Source organism: Suricata suricatta, chromosome 10 (assembly GCF_006229205.1).
Source record: "Suricata suricatta isolate VVHF042 chromosome 10, meerkat_22Aug2017_6uvM2_HiC, whole genome shotgun sequence".
Taxonomy (NCBI): domain Eukaryota; kingdom Metazoa; phylum Chordata; class Mammalia; order Carnivora; family Herpestidae; genus Suricata; species Suricata suricatta.
The window spans coordinates 108,533,933-108,552,325 of NC_043709.1; the positions used below are offsets into that span (position 1 = coordinate 108,533,933).

General features: G+C 35.2%; 1 protein-coding gene across 3 annotated transcripts in view; it reads left to right on the top strand.

The window, feature by feature from the left end:
• The window catches only part of ZEB1 (zinc finger E-box binding homeobox 1), a 190,952-nt gene that overhangs the window by 15,764 nt on the left and 156,795 nt on the right, over window positions 1-18,393 (top strand). For 2 of the 3 annotated variants that reach the window (XM_029954986.1, XM_029954990.1), the window contains exon 2: window positions 6,365-6,439. The exons of the other annotated variant lie outside the window; for it this stretch is intronic. In XM_029954986.1, the coding sequence (XP_029810846.1) occupies window positions 6,365-6,439 (75 nt within the window). The remainder of the gene's footprint in view (window positions 1-6,364; window positions 6,440-18,393) is intronic. 3 annotated transcript variants of the gene reach the window in all.

Consider the following 18,393-nt stretch of genomic DNA (forward strand, 5'->3'; position numbering starts at 1 on the left):
AGAGAGAGAGAGAGAGAGACAGAATCTGAAGCAGGCTCCAGGCTCTGAGCTGTTAGCACAGAGCCAGATATGGGACTCAAGCTCACAAACTGCAAGATCATGACCTGAGCTGAAGTTAGATGCTCAACCAACAGCCATCAAGGCACCCCGAAAAATATTTTTTAATTAAAAACTTATTTTAAGGTTATTTATTTTTAGAGAGAGACAGTGAGTAGGGGAGGGGCAGAGAAAGAGAGAGTGAGAGAGAATCCTGAGCAGGCTCCACCTTCAGAGCCTGTTGCGGGGCTCGAACTCATGAACTGTGGGATTATGACCTGAACCAAAACCAAGAGTCTGACGTTTAACTGACTGAGCCACCCAGGTACCCCAAGAGAATAGCTTTAATAAGAAATTTACCAGGGCTCCTGAGTGGCTCAGTCGGTTAAGCGGCTGGCTTTGGCTCAGGTCATGATCTCACGGTTTGTGGATTCGAGCCCCGCGGGGGCTCTGTGCTGACAGCTAGCTCAGAGCCTGGAGCTTGTTTCAGATTTTGTATCTCCCTCTCTCTGACCCTCCCCTGCTCACTGTCTCTCTGTTTCTCTCTCTGTCTTTCAAAAATAAATAAAAAACACTTTAAAAAATTAAAAAAATTTACCGTTAATGGCGCTGTTATTGCCAGTCAGTGGAAATAGGATGGTTCTTTGAATAATTGAGGTAGTTGGTTAATTAAATGGGGAAAAAATGAGTTGGGCCACCCTCTCATATTAATTAGAGAAGTTAGTTGGACTGGATTATAGATATAAACCTATAGGTAAGGTAAATGTATAGTTATGGTAAAACATACTTTCTAAAGATAATAGAGTAGATGTTTTCATGACTTTGAATAAAATAAAAATGCATAAAACAATACAAAAGATTGGCAAATATAACTTCATCAAAATTAGGAATTTATTTTCACCAATAGATACTATAGAGTGGGGATTAGTATTTAGCACATATAAAGATCTGCCACACCGTGTAATAAAGATAATAAGTATATAGAAAACCGAGTAAAGGAGTTGAATGTGTACTTCATAAAAAAATAAACTTATTTGGCCAATAAACATAAGATATTGAACCTCATATATAATCAGGAAATACAAAGTAAAACCACAGTGAAAATGTTTAATGCCTCCTAGATTTTCAGATATTCAAGTCCAAATGGTATTGCTGTTCACGTGAGTATGGAGCAGCTGGAACACTTAGGCAGTTCAGGTGGTGACATCAGTGGTACACTCCCCAGAAAAAATAAAAAAGAAATTATTAAATAAAGTTGAAGATGCACATACACTATGATCCAGTATCTCTAAAATATGTCTTAGATCATACAGATGATCAAGTGATGTATATAGTTATTAATATAGCACTGTTCATAATACAAAACAACTCCAATATCTATCAATAGTACGATGAACAGTGGTATACTCATTCAAAGGGATGTTATACAATTCTGAAAATAAATGGATTGCAGCAACTTGGGTCATCTCAGGAATATAATATTGGGAGAAAAAACAAATCATAGGAGAATATACAAATGGTTCCATTAATGTAAAATTCAAGAATATACGGAATGATGTAATACATTGTTTAAGATTACAAATATTGCACAGCTCTAAGGAAATGATAAATATAAAATTTAGGGATGAGTGAACAACATGAGTGTGGGGAGCAGCGCAGAGTAGATATAAGAGGTAAGAGTAATGATAAGAATATTTACTGATAATAATTGAAAATAGTAACTGGAAAACGAAAAGTGAATAATTTGGGGGAGAAGGTGATATTTGCTGAATATTTCCTAAAAACAGACATATAACCTCTGCGTAGTCAATTTTTTCAGCTATCTTTAGTTTTTTAATACCAGTTTTGTATTTAATAATTTCTATCCCTGGTTGTGAGATATTCCAAGATGTATTGTTTCACGGTGTATAGACAATTTTAGTTCTTTTACATTTTTCTAAGCACTAAATGCATATGGTTTTGTACCTTCATAGATTTCTGTTCTGTTTAAGAAGAGTATTGCCTTACCTTATTTTTTCTCTCTTAAAAGGTATATGATATATTTTATTCTTACACTGTATTTGCAGGGATAACATTTTGTTTCAGGATATTACCATTTTGTTTTATTTATCAAACACTTAATAGTGTTTCTTGTCAGTTGCTAGTCTAAGCACTTTAAAAATAGTAACTTAGGGCACCTGGGTGGCTCAGTTGGTTAAGCGTCCGACTTCGGCTCAGGTCATGATCTCATGGTTCGTGGGTTCGAGCCCCGCGTGGGGTTCTGTGCTGACAGCTAGCTCAGAGTCTCCCTCTCTCTCTGCCCCTCCCCCACTTGTGCTCTGTCTCTGTCTCAAAAATAAACCATAAAAAATTAAAAAATATTAACTTCTTCAATCTGCATGAAAACCCTGTGAAAAAGATACTGTTTCCTTATTGTAGTGATGTGGAAACTAAGGCACAGCTCACAAATGGAGCTTGTATTCAAATCTAGGCGTTCTGGCTCCATACCATGCACTTAACCTCTAAGCTGTAAAAGACAATATGAAGTAGTTCTCTAATGGGAATATGCCATCTTTTTAAATATTCTTTAATTAAATAGGGTACTGCTTTTAAAGGTTGCTAGCATATTGTCATACAATGATGAAATGATTATGTAATTCCCTTTCTTTTATCCAAGGATGTAAAAAATAATATCAGCAGTTGATAAATTTTTGGACACTTAACTTTTATTCTTAAATGAAATTTATGTTCATATATTCATGGGATGAGAAAAGTATATAAGAGGACCTGTTAGTCTAATTGCAGATATGACCATATACATAAATGGTGATAGTGACCTTTCTTCTTAAGGTAAGTTCATGTAGTCATAATTTAAAATCAGAATGTTTAGGGATGCTTGGTGGCTGAGTCAGTTGAGTATCAGACTTCGGCTTAGGTCATGATCTCACGGTTCATGGGTTCAAGCCCTGGGTTAAGTTCTGTGCTGACAGCTCAGAGCCTGGAGCCTGTTTCACATTCTGTGTCTCCATCTCTCTCTCTGCCCCTCCCCTGCTTGCTTACTCGCGCTCGCTCGCGCTCTCTCTCTCTGTCTCTCTCTCTGTCTCTCTCTCTCTCTCTCAAAAATAAATAAACATTAAAAATTTTTAAATAAAATCAGAAAGTTTAACAGTAGCATTTATACATTTAGGAAAGCAGTATTCAGGGATGTTGATATGATACTTTTGGAAAATTCCTATAGTAATATTTTACTATTGAAAATAGTGGTAAGAGACTGTGGTAAGAGAAAATCAGACAATTGTAAGTGATTTATAAAGAAGCTAGTAATAATATTCAAAAGTGAGTCACCAGGGGTAAAGAGAGAAGACTCAGACAAATTTTTTAAAGCAATGGTTCTTTACTAATGAGTGTCAAAACTCTCTTGAGAATGTGATGTTATTTTACAGGAATTTCTGTATAAATTCAAGGGTTTTATAACTATGTGGAAGTCTTTCAATGGGTCAATCTCTATTCCTGCTTGGAGCCTTTAGAGGTTCTTAAGAGAATTCATTCCATTGCTCATGATATATGTTGTCCATAAAAAATTTCAGCTTTTTATATGTGGCTTTTTGTCAACTACTTCAGATGGCCTAACTTTCAGAGATGCATGGTTTTATCAGTCAAAACACATGACTGTTCCTGATTTTTCCTTTAGAGCTGAGACTCTGTGTATGGCCTAAATACACTATTAGAGCTTCAAAGAGACAGTATTTCCTACTTGATTCACTTTAGTGACCTGTTTTTATTTTGTAAGATTAAGCATATAGGTAGCATATTTAAAGCAGTTTATATTTATATATAATTTAAATAAGAAAAGCTCTTGTAGTTGAAGAAAGATACTTTTTTTTTTAAGAACACATATGAATGTATAGCAATTTATAGCTCTATTAGGTAATTTGAGATGCTCACAAAGAATTCTGGGCAATTATAACAGTGTCTCTTCTACATCTGGTATTTGTTTTGCCCATTTCTCTACCAGGAAGGCTAGGTCATGTAATATATTGTATTTTAAATTATTTTATATTAATCCATTTCAGTATAGCAAAAGGAGTGTATTATACCCAATTGCTTCATGAAATAGCCTTCAAGATTTTGGGCAATAACCTTCATGAAATGTTTCTCAGAAACTGAGCAGTATTTTTTGATTATATATTTTTATTTATTTGTGTTGTTAATTTAAGGAGTATAGGAATTTATATTAATTATTTTTCCTTGAAAAATTGGGTCAACTGAGTCCTCTCATGTGCCCAAATTATTTAATCTGTGGCTGCAAGTCTCCATTTTGTTACTCCCTTCCTTTACCAAGTACAGCCTGCCTTTGGCACAGGATATCTTCCGATGTCAGAACACTTAGGAATATAGTTTATAAATTACTAATTTACTCTTTTAGTACTGACTTGAAACCATTTAGAGGATAAACTATAGCAATTTAAAAGTCTAGTTTTTGTTAGCTGGAGAAGCAGCTAATCTTTAAGCAGAAGTGATAACATTTTAGTAATAGCACTTAACATTCAGAAAAGATAAATAAATCACCGAACTTTACATTTTCAGTTTTGTATAATTTTATAATTTGGTACTTAATGACTTATTCTTGGTCTGAGATAAGCTAGTATAATGTGACAAACATTTAATGATGGCCTACTGTATTGTAGTTGTGGCATTTACTTAGGGGTACAGTGTTGGATAAAACTGGGGTCCTGTACTCTCAGAGCTCACAGATATGGATGCGATCACAAAAACATACTTGTAGTATAGTACAATCACTATAGTATAGAGAAGTGGGAAGAATGATCAAAGGAAGTATTATGGGAGGAGATCATGTCTGAACTGCATGTTAAAGGATCAGAGAAAGAGAGACAGAGGGAGGAAATAGTGGTCAGAGAAATGGGAATGGAAGGAGAGTACCAACTAGAGGAGAACAGGAGCAGGAGCACATTGGTAAGAAACATCATGATGTATTCTGGAAGTATAAGCATACGTATGTTGTAGGAGTATAGATAAGGGACAGAGAATGATGGGGGGACGCCTGGGTGACTCAGTGTTGAGCGGTTGAGCATCCAACTTAGGCTCAGGTCATGATCTCAGGGTTCATGGGTTTGAGCCCCGTTATCGGGCTCTGTACTGATAGCTCAAAGCCTGGGGCCTGCTTTGGATTCTGTGTATCTCTCTCTGCCTCTCCCCCACTCACATTCTGTCTCTCTCTCTTCTTCAAAAATACACATTAAACAATAAAAGAATGATGGAGAGGTATGTAACCAGATCATGGAGGGTTTTTTTTTTTAATGCCATGTTTAGGAGCTTGAACTGCTGTCTCATTCTAGGCTTTGGGAAGCCATTGAAGACTTTTAAGCAGGGACCTGATTTGATTTTAGTTAGGTTTAATAGAATACTTTGGTAGCTGTTGTGAATGATAAATTTAAGATTGGAGACAATCTTAAAGTAGGGCTGTGTTGACAGAACTGGAGAAAAGGGAACAGATTTCAGCCTCCTTACATTTGTTATTGGTAAATTGTAAATTCATTAGGACTTGATACTTGGAAATGGCCAATAGGGGAGAAGTAGACAAGTTTAAGCCCAGAGTTTCTAGCTGGGGGAACTGCATGATAGTGATGACAGCAAACAAAGAGAATATATGAGTAAGGATCAGTTTAGAAGGTAAGAAAATTAGTTTTGGATATTTTGAGATGGTAGTGAAATATCTAGTGTGGGAGGTCTAACAAGGCAATTGGCCCTTTGAATCTGATGCTGTGGGATGTGACTGGAGGCCCTGGGCTGGAAACCGTAGGGCCATCTATGGAGCATATATGGACTGAGAGGAAAATAAAAGAAGGCAGAAGACAAGATCTTGGGGAGCATCAATGTTTTAGAGTCAAGTAGAGAGAAAGAAGTCCTACAAAGGAGAGAAGGCGCTAACCAAAAACAGATGAAAGAATCAGCCAGCTAGCCTGTGGATTTCAGCCAGCTGAGACTAGAAACACGTTTTTAATAGAACAAATCAGTGTACTTGTGATTTACTTAGATGACCTCTGTAGCCTAAATAAGTGATGAAGATCAGAATGTAGCATTAGTCTAAGACTGAGGTTTTACCAGACTGGTATAGCAACAAGTTAGGAGTTTAGGGGAAGTAAGGTGTTGAATTTAGAGCAGTTTAGATGATAAGCTATGACAAATGTTGCATATTATGTGCTGTGCATTATTCTTTATAAATATTAACTCATTTAATCCTCACAACAAGCCTGGTAAAAACCTCAGTCCTAGAATCTAAATTCCATGAAGCCCAGGTGTTTATTTTGTTGTCTGTCTGTATTCTCAGTGCCTGACATACAGAATGGACCCAAATACTTGCTGAATAAACATGAAGAACATTATTACCAGATATGGAAACTGGGTAAGGTGAAGTTAATTCATTTATGCTATTTAGTAACAGAGGTAGTAGGGAAGGACATGAGTCTAGGAGAGGAAGCTGGTAAAAATCCTGAAGGATTCTAGGACTGGAGGACTCTATAGGGTAATGTAGAAATGAAGGCATGGGAGATATAGAAGAAGAGGAAGTCTGGAAAGAGAGGAACACGTTGGAGTCTACAGTTTGTTGAGGTGGACATTATTCTGGGTGACCACAGAGAGTCAGGTCTTAGGAATAGAGTTGAGTAGAGATGTTCATTGTTGAAGTTCTGTGGGTGTATTTGTAGATGTTGAGAGATTCTAAGAATGCAATAGAAGTTTGGATAGAAAGGAAGATTATAATACAGCCTTTAATACATAAAGAGGTATTATATGGAGGTGTGTAGATGAACAATAGTGGAATAGATAAATGTCATTTGGATAATCTTGTGGTAAAACTTTGAAAGTACTCAGAATAGAAACACAATGTTTAAAATTTTGCCTGGTATTCCAGCCACAGTTAAGATTGAATTCTATATGTTACATTTGTTCCCTACAAAAAAAATCCCCCAAAACAGAAAAACCTTCCACTCTTTTCTTAATATTGTAGTAGAGCCAAGTTTTTGAGTTCATAGAAGCATTGCTCTCTGTGTGTGGCTGTTGAGTACACATCCCAAAGATGGTAGAAACAAAATGCACTTGCTCTTCTAAATCTTCTGCAGCTGCGCAGCGCATTGTCATTTGTTCCCAGTTCCCTGGCTGACCCTTTTACCCTCCACCACCCCCAAGTCTCTTTTTGAATGCTTTTGTTTCAAGAAGCTCTTGAGAGCTTTCTTTCTGCATTACATTGTGGCAGAGAAAAAAGTAAAATTTATTTTAGCACTAAATTATAGTTAACATTTTAAGTTGAACATTTTCAGAATGTTTGAATAACCTGAGCAATCAATCCTGGTTCATTTTTAAAAGATTATTCAATCTCCTACTTCATTTACTTTGAAAGGCTTTAATTTTTTTCGTATATTTTGATAGCATTGTAATTTCTGTCCTTGAGTATTTTCCTTCAGAAAAACATAAAAATCCAGTAATTTATTATTATAAGAGTGTGTTAAACCTAAAATTTAATTATTTATATCAGTTTAAAGCATAGACTTGAATTAAAGATTTTTTTCATTTTGCAGTTGTATAGTTATACCCGCTGTTCCTTTGTGGGTATGTGTATGTGTCTTTCCCACAAATAAATATCACCCTCTAAATAGCTCTTAGGAAATTCACAGATTTAATCAAATATGTTATAAAATACGTTTGTATAATGAAAATGTTGGAAGAGATGATTTTAGAGCAGATATACTGTGTTTTGTGGTTCTCTATGCTTTGCCCACTTCAGACCTTAGTAAGCAGCCACTGAAATACGGCTACGTGACCTTTGACACAGAACCCATGAATGCATCAAGTATGATTTCACTTTCACCTCCTTCTTTGTAAACCTAAATGCCTGTCAAATCAGATGCGTGTTTAGATCTTTTTGCTGAATGTGCCTTGAGGAGGAGAGCAAAGCTTGGGGTCAACTTGGCATAATCCCCACGTTTATCTTTTTCTGTTATAGAGATTTGTTGGGGGATGGGGTTACAGTCCTTTCTGAGGAGCAAGTGTGAGTGGAGGTGGACTTGCTGTCTTCTTCAAACTTTCCCTGTGGTCTCACTGGGCCCTGTTGATTTCCATATATTAATAAAAGCAGACTAGGTGGGTTACTGGTTGATACTTATGGTTCCCATTTGATCCAAGTATCCTGTTATAGGCACAGTAACTGACAAATTAAATCAAGGCACTATACTTGGAAGTATCTCACTTTTCCAACCTAAATGTGGTTAGATTGTCTCATAGTTAATATCATAAGAGATTTTTCATGTGTTCAAGTATGTATATAGTATATATTGTTTTTCTGTATAAATTTTGTCAATTCTAAAGTATAAAACATGTACTTAAATGTAAATATACTTAAGAAAATATTTAGTATTAAATTAGTATTTTAATTTATAGTAATGAAAATTAAAAGTTTGTGGATCTTATTCTTTTTAACTTTCTCAGTTAAGTTCTAATAATCTTTTCGAAAATCAGGGAAATGCTTAGGCTCACATGACTTTTAGTAGCAGAAGCTATCAAATTTTACTGGTTGTAATTGGTCAGGCACTGTGAACAGTCATTAGTTGTTAAAATATAAGAAGTTTGTAGGGAACCATATGACAAAAGAACCAGTTACCCTTACAGTTTGCTCTCTGTACCTCAGGCACTTTGTTTCAGAAGGAATGCTCCATTCAGTGCCTGGGGTGAAAAGACCTTTAACCACCTTTTAGATGAGGATTGTAGGAAATTTCTTGCTAACTTGGGCATTTAGACTTTTTCAGAGTTGTTTTGAACATACTGAGCTGGAGTCATGGAATGGTTGAGAACTAATTTTTTTTGGTTGTTTTATTGCTTAGTGATTATATGGTCTTTTAACAGATTCAATAAAGAAATATTGAAACTTAATGAAAAGTATTACAGAAGGCAGTGTCCAATCATTTTGATATTATGAAAATTGAAGTATTTAAAGATCTGTCTAGATTTGACTAGAAGATAGAAGATATTTTCCACCAAAAGAAATTGTTTGGATTTTAATAATTTGGTGGGGGGAGAGGTGAGTTGTGGAGGGGCTTAAGCCCAGATTACCCAGTAACATGCTAAATATACAAATCCATAGACATTTCACGAAACCATTTAGGCATTTTAGTTGACTGGTCTTTTCATTTATACTCCATTTATCTATAAATTCATTTAGTTGAAGATTAATGTATACATTGTGATAAATGAAAACAGTTCTGGGGGCTTGTATTGTATAATGTAATAAGTTCCACTAAAGCAGTTTAAAATAGAAACATTAATTTCACCCTTCAGAATTGTTTCAGTTACAGGAAAGTAGACTGATAGCCTAAAATTAATTTTTTCTCTAAGTTTGTCACATTCTTTAGCTAGTATGGTGAATATAAACCCAGTATGCTATAGGATGTCAAGGTGTACAAAACTCCTTTCTGGAAGACTTGATGTTTCCCCAAAATGCATAAAGACAAGACAAAACAAAATCTTAACACCTTATATGGGAGAGAAACCCTGTTGTGGGTAATGGCACTTATTTTGACTAAGCCGAAGACCTTAGGGACTACTAGTAGCCTAAAAGGATAGTGATCAAAAGGTTGTTTGAGAGACAACCTCATTCATTTATAGGAATCATCATATTACCAGGGAAATCAGCTTCTCTAGATCTTAAGGAGGGTTTTGAAAATGCTGGGAAGCCCAGAAAACTTTTCTGTGCAGACTGTCACAGAAAGGTGAGAACATTTTCTTTTACTCCAAGTGCCTTATCACTTTTGGAAAGGATTTGAAAAAGACTGAGAGAAATGAAATACAGATTTTTAAACTGGAAAGGAACGTAAAGAAACCCATTTTGTCTGGTCATTTTATAGGAAGGAACTGAGAAGCTCAGAAAGTTACATGTGGTTCACAGGGCTAGTTTGAGGTGGAAGGTACAATTTCCTTACTGGGTTTAGCTGGTTAAAAGTGGGAACAGTCACTTAAAATGTAAGGAGGTTACAGGGGACCATATGACAGAACTACTGGTTACCTTTACAGTTTGTTCACTGTACCTACGCCACTTTGCTTCAGAAGAAACACTGTGCAATGACTTGTAAGGGAGACTCTGACCTTCCTACAAATAGGAATTACGAGAAATTCCTTACCATCGTGGGTGTTTCAACTACTTCAGGTTATTTTTAGGAACTAGACAGTTTTTCAGAATCCTACTTAAGGGAGACTTAATAATAGCAAGAGAGTATAAGAGGACTGTTAACCTATGGAAACCTTAGACCAAAAATGAGGATAGAATGATGTGTTTATTACTTAAAATTTGACTGAAACGATGCCTTTTTAAGATGTTTTATCAGTTGTCCTTAACAATCTATCTTAAATGGGTTTGGGGATAACTATTTCTTTTGGCAAAAAATAAACATATAAATGAAACTTTGGCATATCCATTTTCCTTTTTCTCTTTTTGAGGTAGATAAGGCATTTGAATGTTTTTATCAAATGTCTAGATAAACCAAGAACAGAGCACTTACTGAGGAAAGTAGTGAAAGAGTAACTAAAATAGAAAAAAAATCCTGTTAGAAAAAAATAAACATTTTTGCTGTCTTTTTATCTGGTTATAAAAAAGAAGCTTTTATAGGCTTAACAAATCTGTCAACTTTCACATAAGTCCCATTTGTGTCCTATTTCTGCCATATGTTATGCATGTTCAATAATGTCAATTATCAGGTCTTCTTTCACTATAAGTTACAGAATAAATAAATGTGTTATCAGACTTTTGAGTCTTGAATAGTATGTATCCTTTGCACTTTTTTTTTTCTGTACTGCCTGGTTGATGATAGGTGCACAGAATGTTTTTCATGTTTTCAGTGACCTCAGACTCTGCCTCTGCTAGTTCAGCCCCAAACTTGAGGTTAAGATTAGACAAGATTTATAGATTTTTAAGAGTGAGATTTTGAAAGGCCTCTATTGAAGGTCACTAGAAGCTTTGATAAAGTATATTTATTGGTTAATAGAGGATTCTAAAAATACTTCTCAGATCACTTGGAAGATAATCATTCCAGCTCTCCTAAGTAAAATGCAGTTCAGCTTTAGCCAAGGAGGGTCCTGAGGTTTTATGAAGTTCTAGAACATATATTTTCAGTCTGGAATGATTATCAGTGAAGGTTTTTGTTCCCTGCAAAGTGCTGGAGAAAGGAAATTAATTGTGCAATGCCAATTAAAAAAATGAGGCAACTGTATCTTTTATAATCTCTTCTTATTTAAAATAAAATTACTCTTATCTCTGTCAGTCTTAATGTAAGAGAATGATTGTCACTTAATTTGAGAACATTTGTTTTGCACACGTAAATTTTTTAAGTTGTCTCCCTCTGGACGTACACAACACTACTTAACATAAGAAAGCACATTTTATAACACTACTGTAAAATTTTAATAAACATTTCAAATTGTTCCATTTTAGTTCTTTTAGTAGATATACCACCTCTTCTTATTATTGGCTATGTATTTCTTAAATGTTTTTCTTATTATAAATACCTGACAATGTTTGTATATAAAGCTTATCGGACAGTTTATCCCAAGATAGAATCCCAAGAGTGGAATTATTGGGCAGACCCTTTTAAGCCTCAGAGTACATACTGCTAAAGTGCTTTCCAAAAGGCTTTAACTGTCTTATTCTCCTCAATATGAATTCCGGGATCGTTTTGGGAGGTTGGTGAAGACACAGAGCCGAGAGCACCAGATGGTGTCTGGAAACATGGTTCCTAATCTGTGCTGTGCCACAAACTAATTATGGGTATCTGGATTAATAACATCACTTGTGTGGACCTCAGTTTCCTCACCATCAATCTAGATGAATTCTAAGTACTCTCCCAGCTCTGATTCTCATTCTGTGAAAAAAAATGGGCTTAAACAAGGATCAGTGCTGCTGTCTTAGCAGGTGATTTGTCTGAAAAGAAAGCAGAAGCAGGGAGAATCAGATGAAGCTGGACCAGGGAGGGAGCTAGGCCGAATGGACAAGATATTAGGTTTATTATTTGGCTGTTTTATCTAAGAAATAATACAGTCCAGTCAGATTATAGACACCTCTGTTGAGATTTAGCCATTTACAACAACGTTAAATAGATAATGAAAGTGTACGGATTTGTATGTAACTTTTCAAAAGAAGTTACATTCAGTGTGGGAGTTATAGGTTACAGATGCCTCGATCCAAGCCAGAAAGAGAGAGAGAATTTAAAATTCAGACATTCATACACAAGGCACAGTGTTTTCATATTTTTATAGTAAGTTATTTTTGTGATGAGAAAGGGGGCAAAAATTCTGCATCATCTCAAATTTATAAGAGAAGGTGGTGGGCATAGATTAAACCTGATTATTTCCCTTTTCAGGAAACAAGTACCTTACCTCTGCTTTTATTCAAAGGTTTAATCTCTCTTAATAATTTAGGCAACCAAACATCACTAAAGGTTGTGAGGGAAATCTGACTCTAACTTGGCTATGCTTATCAAGAACCAGATGACCTTCTAGAGATTTCTGTGAAACAGATCTTGATGACATGATCACCAGTGGAGAAAGGTTTCCTTGAACCGGTTTTAAGATATTTAATTATTAAGCAGATACAAATAATAATGGTAGTAAAAAGGTTGATAAATGAGCACTTTGGCAATTAGTTCCTAAATTAAGTGTAAGGAAAAAAAAATAGGGACGCCAGGGTGGCTCAGTCAGTTAAGCATCTCACTTTGCCTCAGGTCATGATCTCATGGTTCTTGAGTTCTTGAGTTCAAGCCCTGTGTTGGGCTCTGTGTTGACAGCTCAGAGCCTGGAGCCTGCTTCAGATTCCGTGTCTCACACTCTCTCTGCCCCTCCCCCACTCACACTCTCTCACACACACACACACACACACACACACACACACTCTCTCTCTCTCTCTCTCTCTCTCTCTCTCTCAAAAATAAAAATAGTTTGTTAATTCCTAATATTCTGTGATGAAAAATATTAGCTGATTTTTGGTCGTCTTGTCTGATTTATAAAACTTATAAATTAGAAAAACAAATTACTGTGTAAAAATGTAATTTACAAAGTTAAAAATGTTTTTAAGTAGAAAAAAATTCAAGCTTGCTAAGCAGTGATAGTTTTTAAACTTTATTAGTCTTTGAGTTCACTATTTAGAGTTCCCTGATAGATTGTTAGAGTTGGAAATAGTGAGTTCATTGCTTGACTGAATAAATAATTCATATGGCACAAAAGCGGCTTTTTCTTCCTCCCCAGTTCTTTTCTCCTCCATTATATTCACTTTCTCTCTTTTAAAAGGATCCTTTACAGCCAAAGAGTAACTTTGTGTGAATGTGCAAGGGCTTGGGCATTGCTGCAACCTATTAATGTTCGCTGAATATCTGAGGTCAAACCTAAGAAAATGATGAATCTGTTTTAAATGTGTATTCTCCAGTAGCGACTGAAAAGATACGTAGTAGTTATAAATCACTAGACTTTACCCTTATGGTAAAGTTGCCTTGGGAGTTCCTTTTAGCAAAATACATTTTTCTTTTTGTATATGTGCTGCTGAAGCGAGCACAACATTTTTCTTTTTGGATAAAGTATCTTCCATAGTGTGTGCCTCAAAATAAAATTGAGTTTTAAAATTGAGTAAATCATTGAATTTCTTCCTAATTTTACAGAACCTTTTTAACTAGATTAAATGACATAGAGTTAGTTTGGTAAAACATGAAAATTTTAATCTTTATGTGATATTTTTGAATTCTTTATTTTGTAAGAATTATAACATCATATTAAATATGTAAAATCCCATTTTTCTATCTTTTATGATAGCACCAACGTAGGAATTATGCCAGATTATTTTCTCTCTGCTGTTTAAATCATAAGAATCTCTTGTTTTATTGGATCAAAGCAATTGTCTGTCTATCCTAATAATCTCCTGTCAGTGACACCACTGGAGATAATGGTTATCTTTCATAAGTCAGCTACATTCTTATTTTTTATAGCAAATTAGCATCTGCTATCCCTAAGTGTATCTAAAAGTATTTTTTGAAATTTGTGTGTATTCAGCATATTTCATGGTATAACAATACTTTCATATAACAAATTTAATGTAAGACAGTAAATTGTAATCCAAACTCTGTCAACTGGAAATACTGATGAATATTTGATATTTTGCTCCTACGTCAGTGTGTTGATATTTTAATTCTTCTTTGAAGAAGTTTCTGAGTAAGATACAATGTTATATTTAGTATAATTCAATGCTGTATATTTTATTGTCTGCTATTCTTCCTATGATGGTAATCTATAATACATAAGCTAAGAAATTTAACCTGGATTGTCTATTTTGATGTAACCAAACTCTGCTTTGTGACCTATTTGTCTTTCTTTATGAACTTAAAGTGATGCCTTCTTATTTTCTCATTTTAAGACTCAGTGATTCAGTCAGTATTAACTTTATCCCTAAATAGTCCTTGTCATTTTATGACACATTGTGATTTTAAGCACTGAACCATACTGGTGTTTTATTTAACCTAGTGTGACCTTTTTTTTTTTTTTTAAGTTTATTTATTTTGAGGGAGAGAAAGAGCAGGCATGGGAGGGGGAGAGAGAGAGAGAGAGAGAGGAAGAGAGAGAGAATCCCAAGCAGGCTCTGCACTGTCTGTGCAGAGCCCAGTGCAGGGTTCAAACTCACAAACCCTGAGAGCATGACCTGAGCTGAAATCAAGAGACAGGCACTTAACTGACTGAGCCACCTTGGTGCCCAAGCCCTTAGTAATTCTTAAAAGTTAGGCTTTATTATGGTTTTTCACAATTTTATTTCAGTCACAGAAACCAAATATTTATTTGGCTTTTATTGGTCATTTAAGTGCTGACACTATTACTGTTGAATTACATTTCTAAGGGAAATAGTGTTTTGCTTATTAATTGCTTCATAACACACTGCTGTAAGGTTTAGTGGCTTAAACAACAGTAACTTATTATTTTTCATCATTTTAAGGGTTGACTGGGCGAATCTTCGGCCCTGTGTGACTTTCCTTGCAGTGCCAGGAAGGCAGAGCAGACTAAAATAGTCTCCTCACATGACTGGCAATGGCGGCAGGTTGCTGGCCCCTGGTCCTTCTCCTTAAGGCTGTTTCTCTGTGATGTTAATTGGGCTCCCTCACAGTAGGATGTCCAGATTCCAAGAAGGAATGTTCCAAAAGGCAAAGGCAGAAGTTGTAGGTCTTTTAAGGCCCAGATTCAGGAGTAACCCAGAATCACTTCTGCCCATTCTGTTGGTCAAAACAGATCACAAGATCAGCCCATATCAAAAGGAGGGAAAATAGGCTTTTTATTTCTTGGTGCAGGAAATCACACTATCAAAGAGAAAATGGGATGGGATATATTGTTGTAGCCAACTTTGGAAACTCAAACTCTATCACAAAGGGATTTATTATTTTTTTTCCTGAATTTATCTGTTGCCATTACCACATTTCACAAACTAGTGTTAGTCAGGCACATGAGGATCTCTATGCTGACTTTATAATAGAGTCACTAGGGCTGTTATTTACTGTTTTCTCAACTGTACATAGTAATATTAACATCACAGGATAATTTCCAGTTAAATGAGATGATTTGTTTGGAAGTACACAGCATAGTGCTGAAAATTCAGTTACTCTTACCATACCTTTTCCTATGTCCTTCATGTTTAATTAATGTATTTATTTGTGATGATAGTACTTCAGGTATATTTTTAATGGTGAGTTATAATTTATGTAAAGTCTTACCAGCCTTATCAAGGCATATTCATGGTTTGTTCCACTTCGAATAAAGTTTATAAATAGTCATCTAATTTATAGGTCTTCTAATCGTCTGTTTCATGCAAAATTCTTTATAAACTATTCTATATGGGCTGTTTACAGTATAATGAACTTGGTTGGTAGAAATGTTTAAACAGATTTACTGTTTTTATTTGCCTAGCTCTACATTCTATGCTACCTTCCATTATGCAGAAAAGTCCTTTGACTTTTCCTAAGCAGTCTTCTTAGGTCATCTTCCAGAATTTATTCATGATTTAATATATAAGTCCTTTGCCATAAGGATTAACAAACTGAATCAGAGAAGGAATCTGGAGAGGTATGTAATTTTCCAGTGGTCATTTATAAGGAGGCATAGATACTATACTTTCTTTGCTTAAGGAGCATGGCACTGATAGGCAAAGATTTGATTCTGTTTGGGTCAGGTGTTTGTTTTAGTGTCAGTAGTCACCAGTGCCACCAGCCTGTCATATTGTCAGTACGCGGTTTTGTTCACCAGGTAAGCAAGTCCTAGAAAACCAGTACTAGCGTAAAATAAGGGAAAGCCTATGTCCTATTTCACTCTTGAAGATCACATTGAAGAGGATATTCATTTGGCTTTAAACAATATCTGCAAAGACACAAACAAATAAAAGATCGCATTAAATATAACAGACAATTGAAAGAATGGAGAAAGACATAAGGAAGAATTTTTGGGCAATAGTGATGTTTAGATATTAGAACAGGGTTCCCAGGAGAATATTTTAAATAATTAGACATATGACAGTGTGATGGATCATGTGGGAAGTGCTAAAAGTGACAGCAGGATGAAAGAAGTGGGGTCAGTTTTGTGAAGTCTCTACTAAAAGGGGAATGTTTCATTTCCTCTAAAAAATTAATGACATTAGAATCTTGTTTCATCTTATTTTTATGCATAGATTTTATAAGTAGTTTTTGGAAGAAACTTTTAAGTTTTATGTAAAGCATTATTTTTGTTCACAGCACAATGGGCACCTATTTGTATCGCACTTAAATGGCAGAACATATCCTTGCATATTTCTATATTTTATTCAAATAAATCAGCAATTGTAAGAGACATCTTTTGATTTAATAACATTTTCCTCTCTTTTTGGAAAAATGAAACACTTTTCTTGTGGGAGGAAGAAGCATTCTATCTGAGGATTATTCTGAATTACTTTTGGCCACAAGCATTGCAGCCACATGCTACTGTTGACCTCTGACGCCTTTAGGATTGATAGCATACTTCAATTTGTGGCTTGGATTCCATTTCCTATTTAATTAAACCTGTAGCTTTGTTTTTGTTTTTGTTTTTTACTAATTATATTACATATTATTAGAAGATAAGTAATTTTTCTTAAAGTCATCCAGAAGAATTTGATGTTAGGTTAAAACTCCACTGTATATGGTTCTATGTACAGATAACAGAGGTAACAGATAAAATGTATATTCGTGGTCATGTCTAAGTTCGCACTTGGGTAGGCAGTGAAAAGGTATTATAACATGTGTAATGACTGGCAAGGTTTTTCTGGTATCTAGTCTAAGACTCCTTTTGATTTGAAAAATATTAAAGTGAAAAAGTATACATTTTGGAATTGAGAAAATAGACTATTTCATTTTTCCCCCTCCCAAAAACTACATAAGGAAGACAGATCAGGTGTTTGATAGTGTTATTAAGATATAGGCTCTGAGTGTTTGAGACCTAAAGTCATACAATAAGTAGTAGATATGGGACTAATAACCAGGTCTTCAAGATCTCCAGATAAGTGAACTATCTATTGTACTGTGCTGTCTTTTCAACAGTAGTCTAGTTGTGGATTAACTTCAATTTTAAGAGATTTATTATGCAATAAATACTTATTAAATGCTATTATTGTATGCCAGGCATTACATTAAATTATATTGTAAGACAGTTTAAGGTCTATGTACTCATGAAACTAAAAACTTTGGAAAAAACTGAAATTAAACAAAGCTGAGACGAACAGTAAGAGAGAATTTATAGAGTGATACTACAGTACATAATAGGCAAACCTAACTGCCTGGCATGGTGGGGTAGTGTTGATGGGCAAGTCAGGCAAGGACAAGTAGCTTTTAGGCTTAGCTGGGAAGAACCAGCATGAGTCAGAGAGCACTGCAGGTAGCAGAAATCCTGTCTGCAAAAGCAAACAAATGGAAAGGATTCCAGTGTTAGCTGAGCAATGAGAAGAAGGGGAAATGAGGATGGAGAGGAATATAGGAAACAGATGATGTGATCTTATCCTGTATCCTAAAAGATATTGGGAAGCCTTGGAAAGGTTTTAAGTAGAGGTGTAACATGATTAAATTTTCATTTGAAAAACATGAATATGACTGCAGTGAATATAGAAGCCTGTTGTTACAAGCTATTTATGTACAGGAGGTTGGAGATGATGGATACAGCAGTCAAGTTGGAGAGAGTTGATAGATTTGAAAGTTTTGAAGTAGACAAAGCCTAGGAATTTGACAGAAATACAACCCAGTATTATTAGTATTCCATGCATAGAATGTGTGTGAGATAATCTCCAAAATCCTTTCAGTA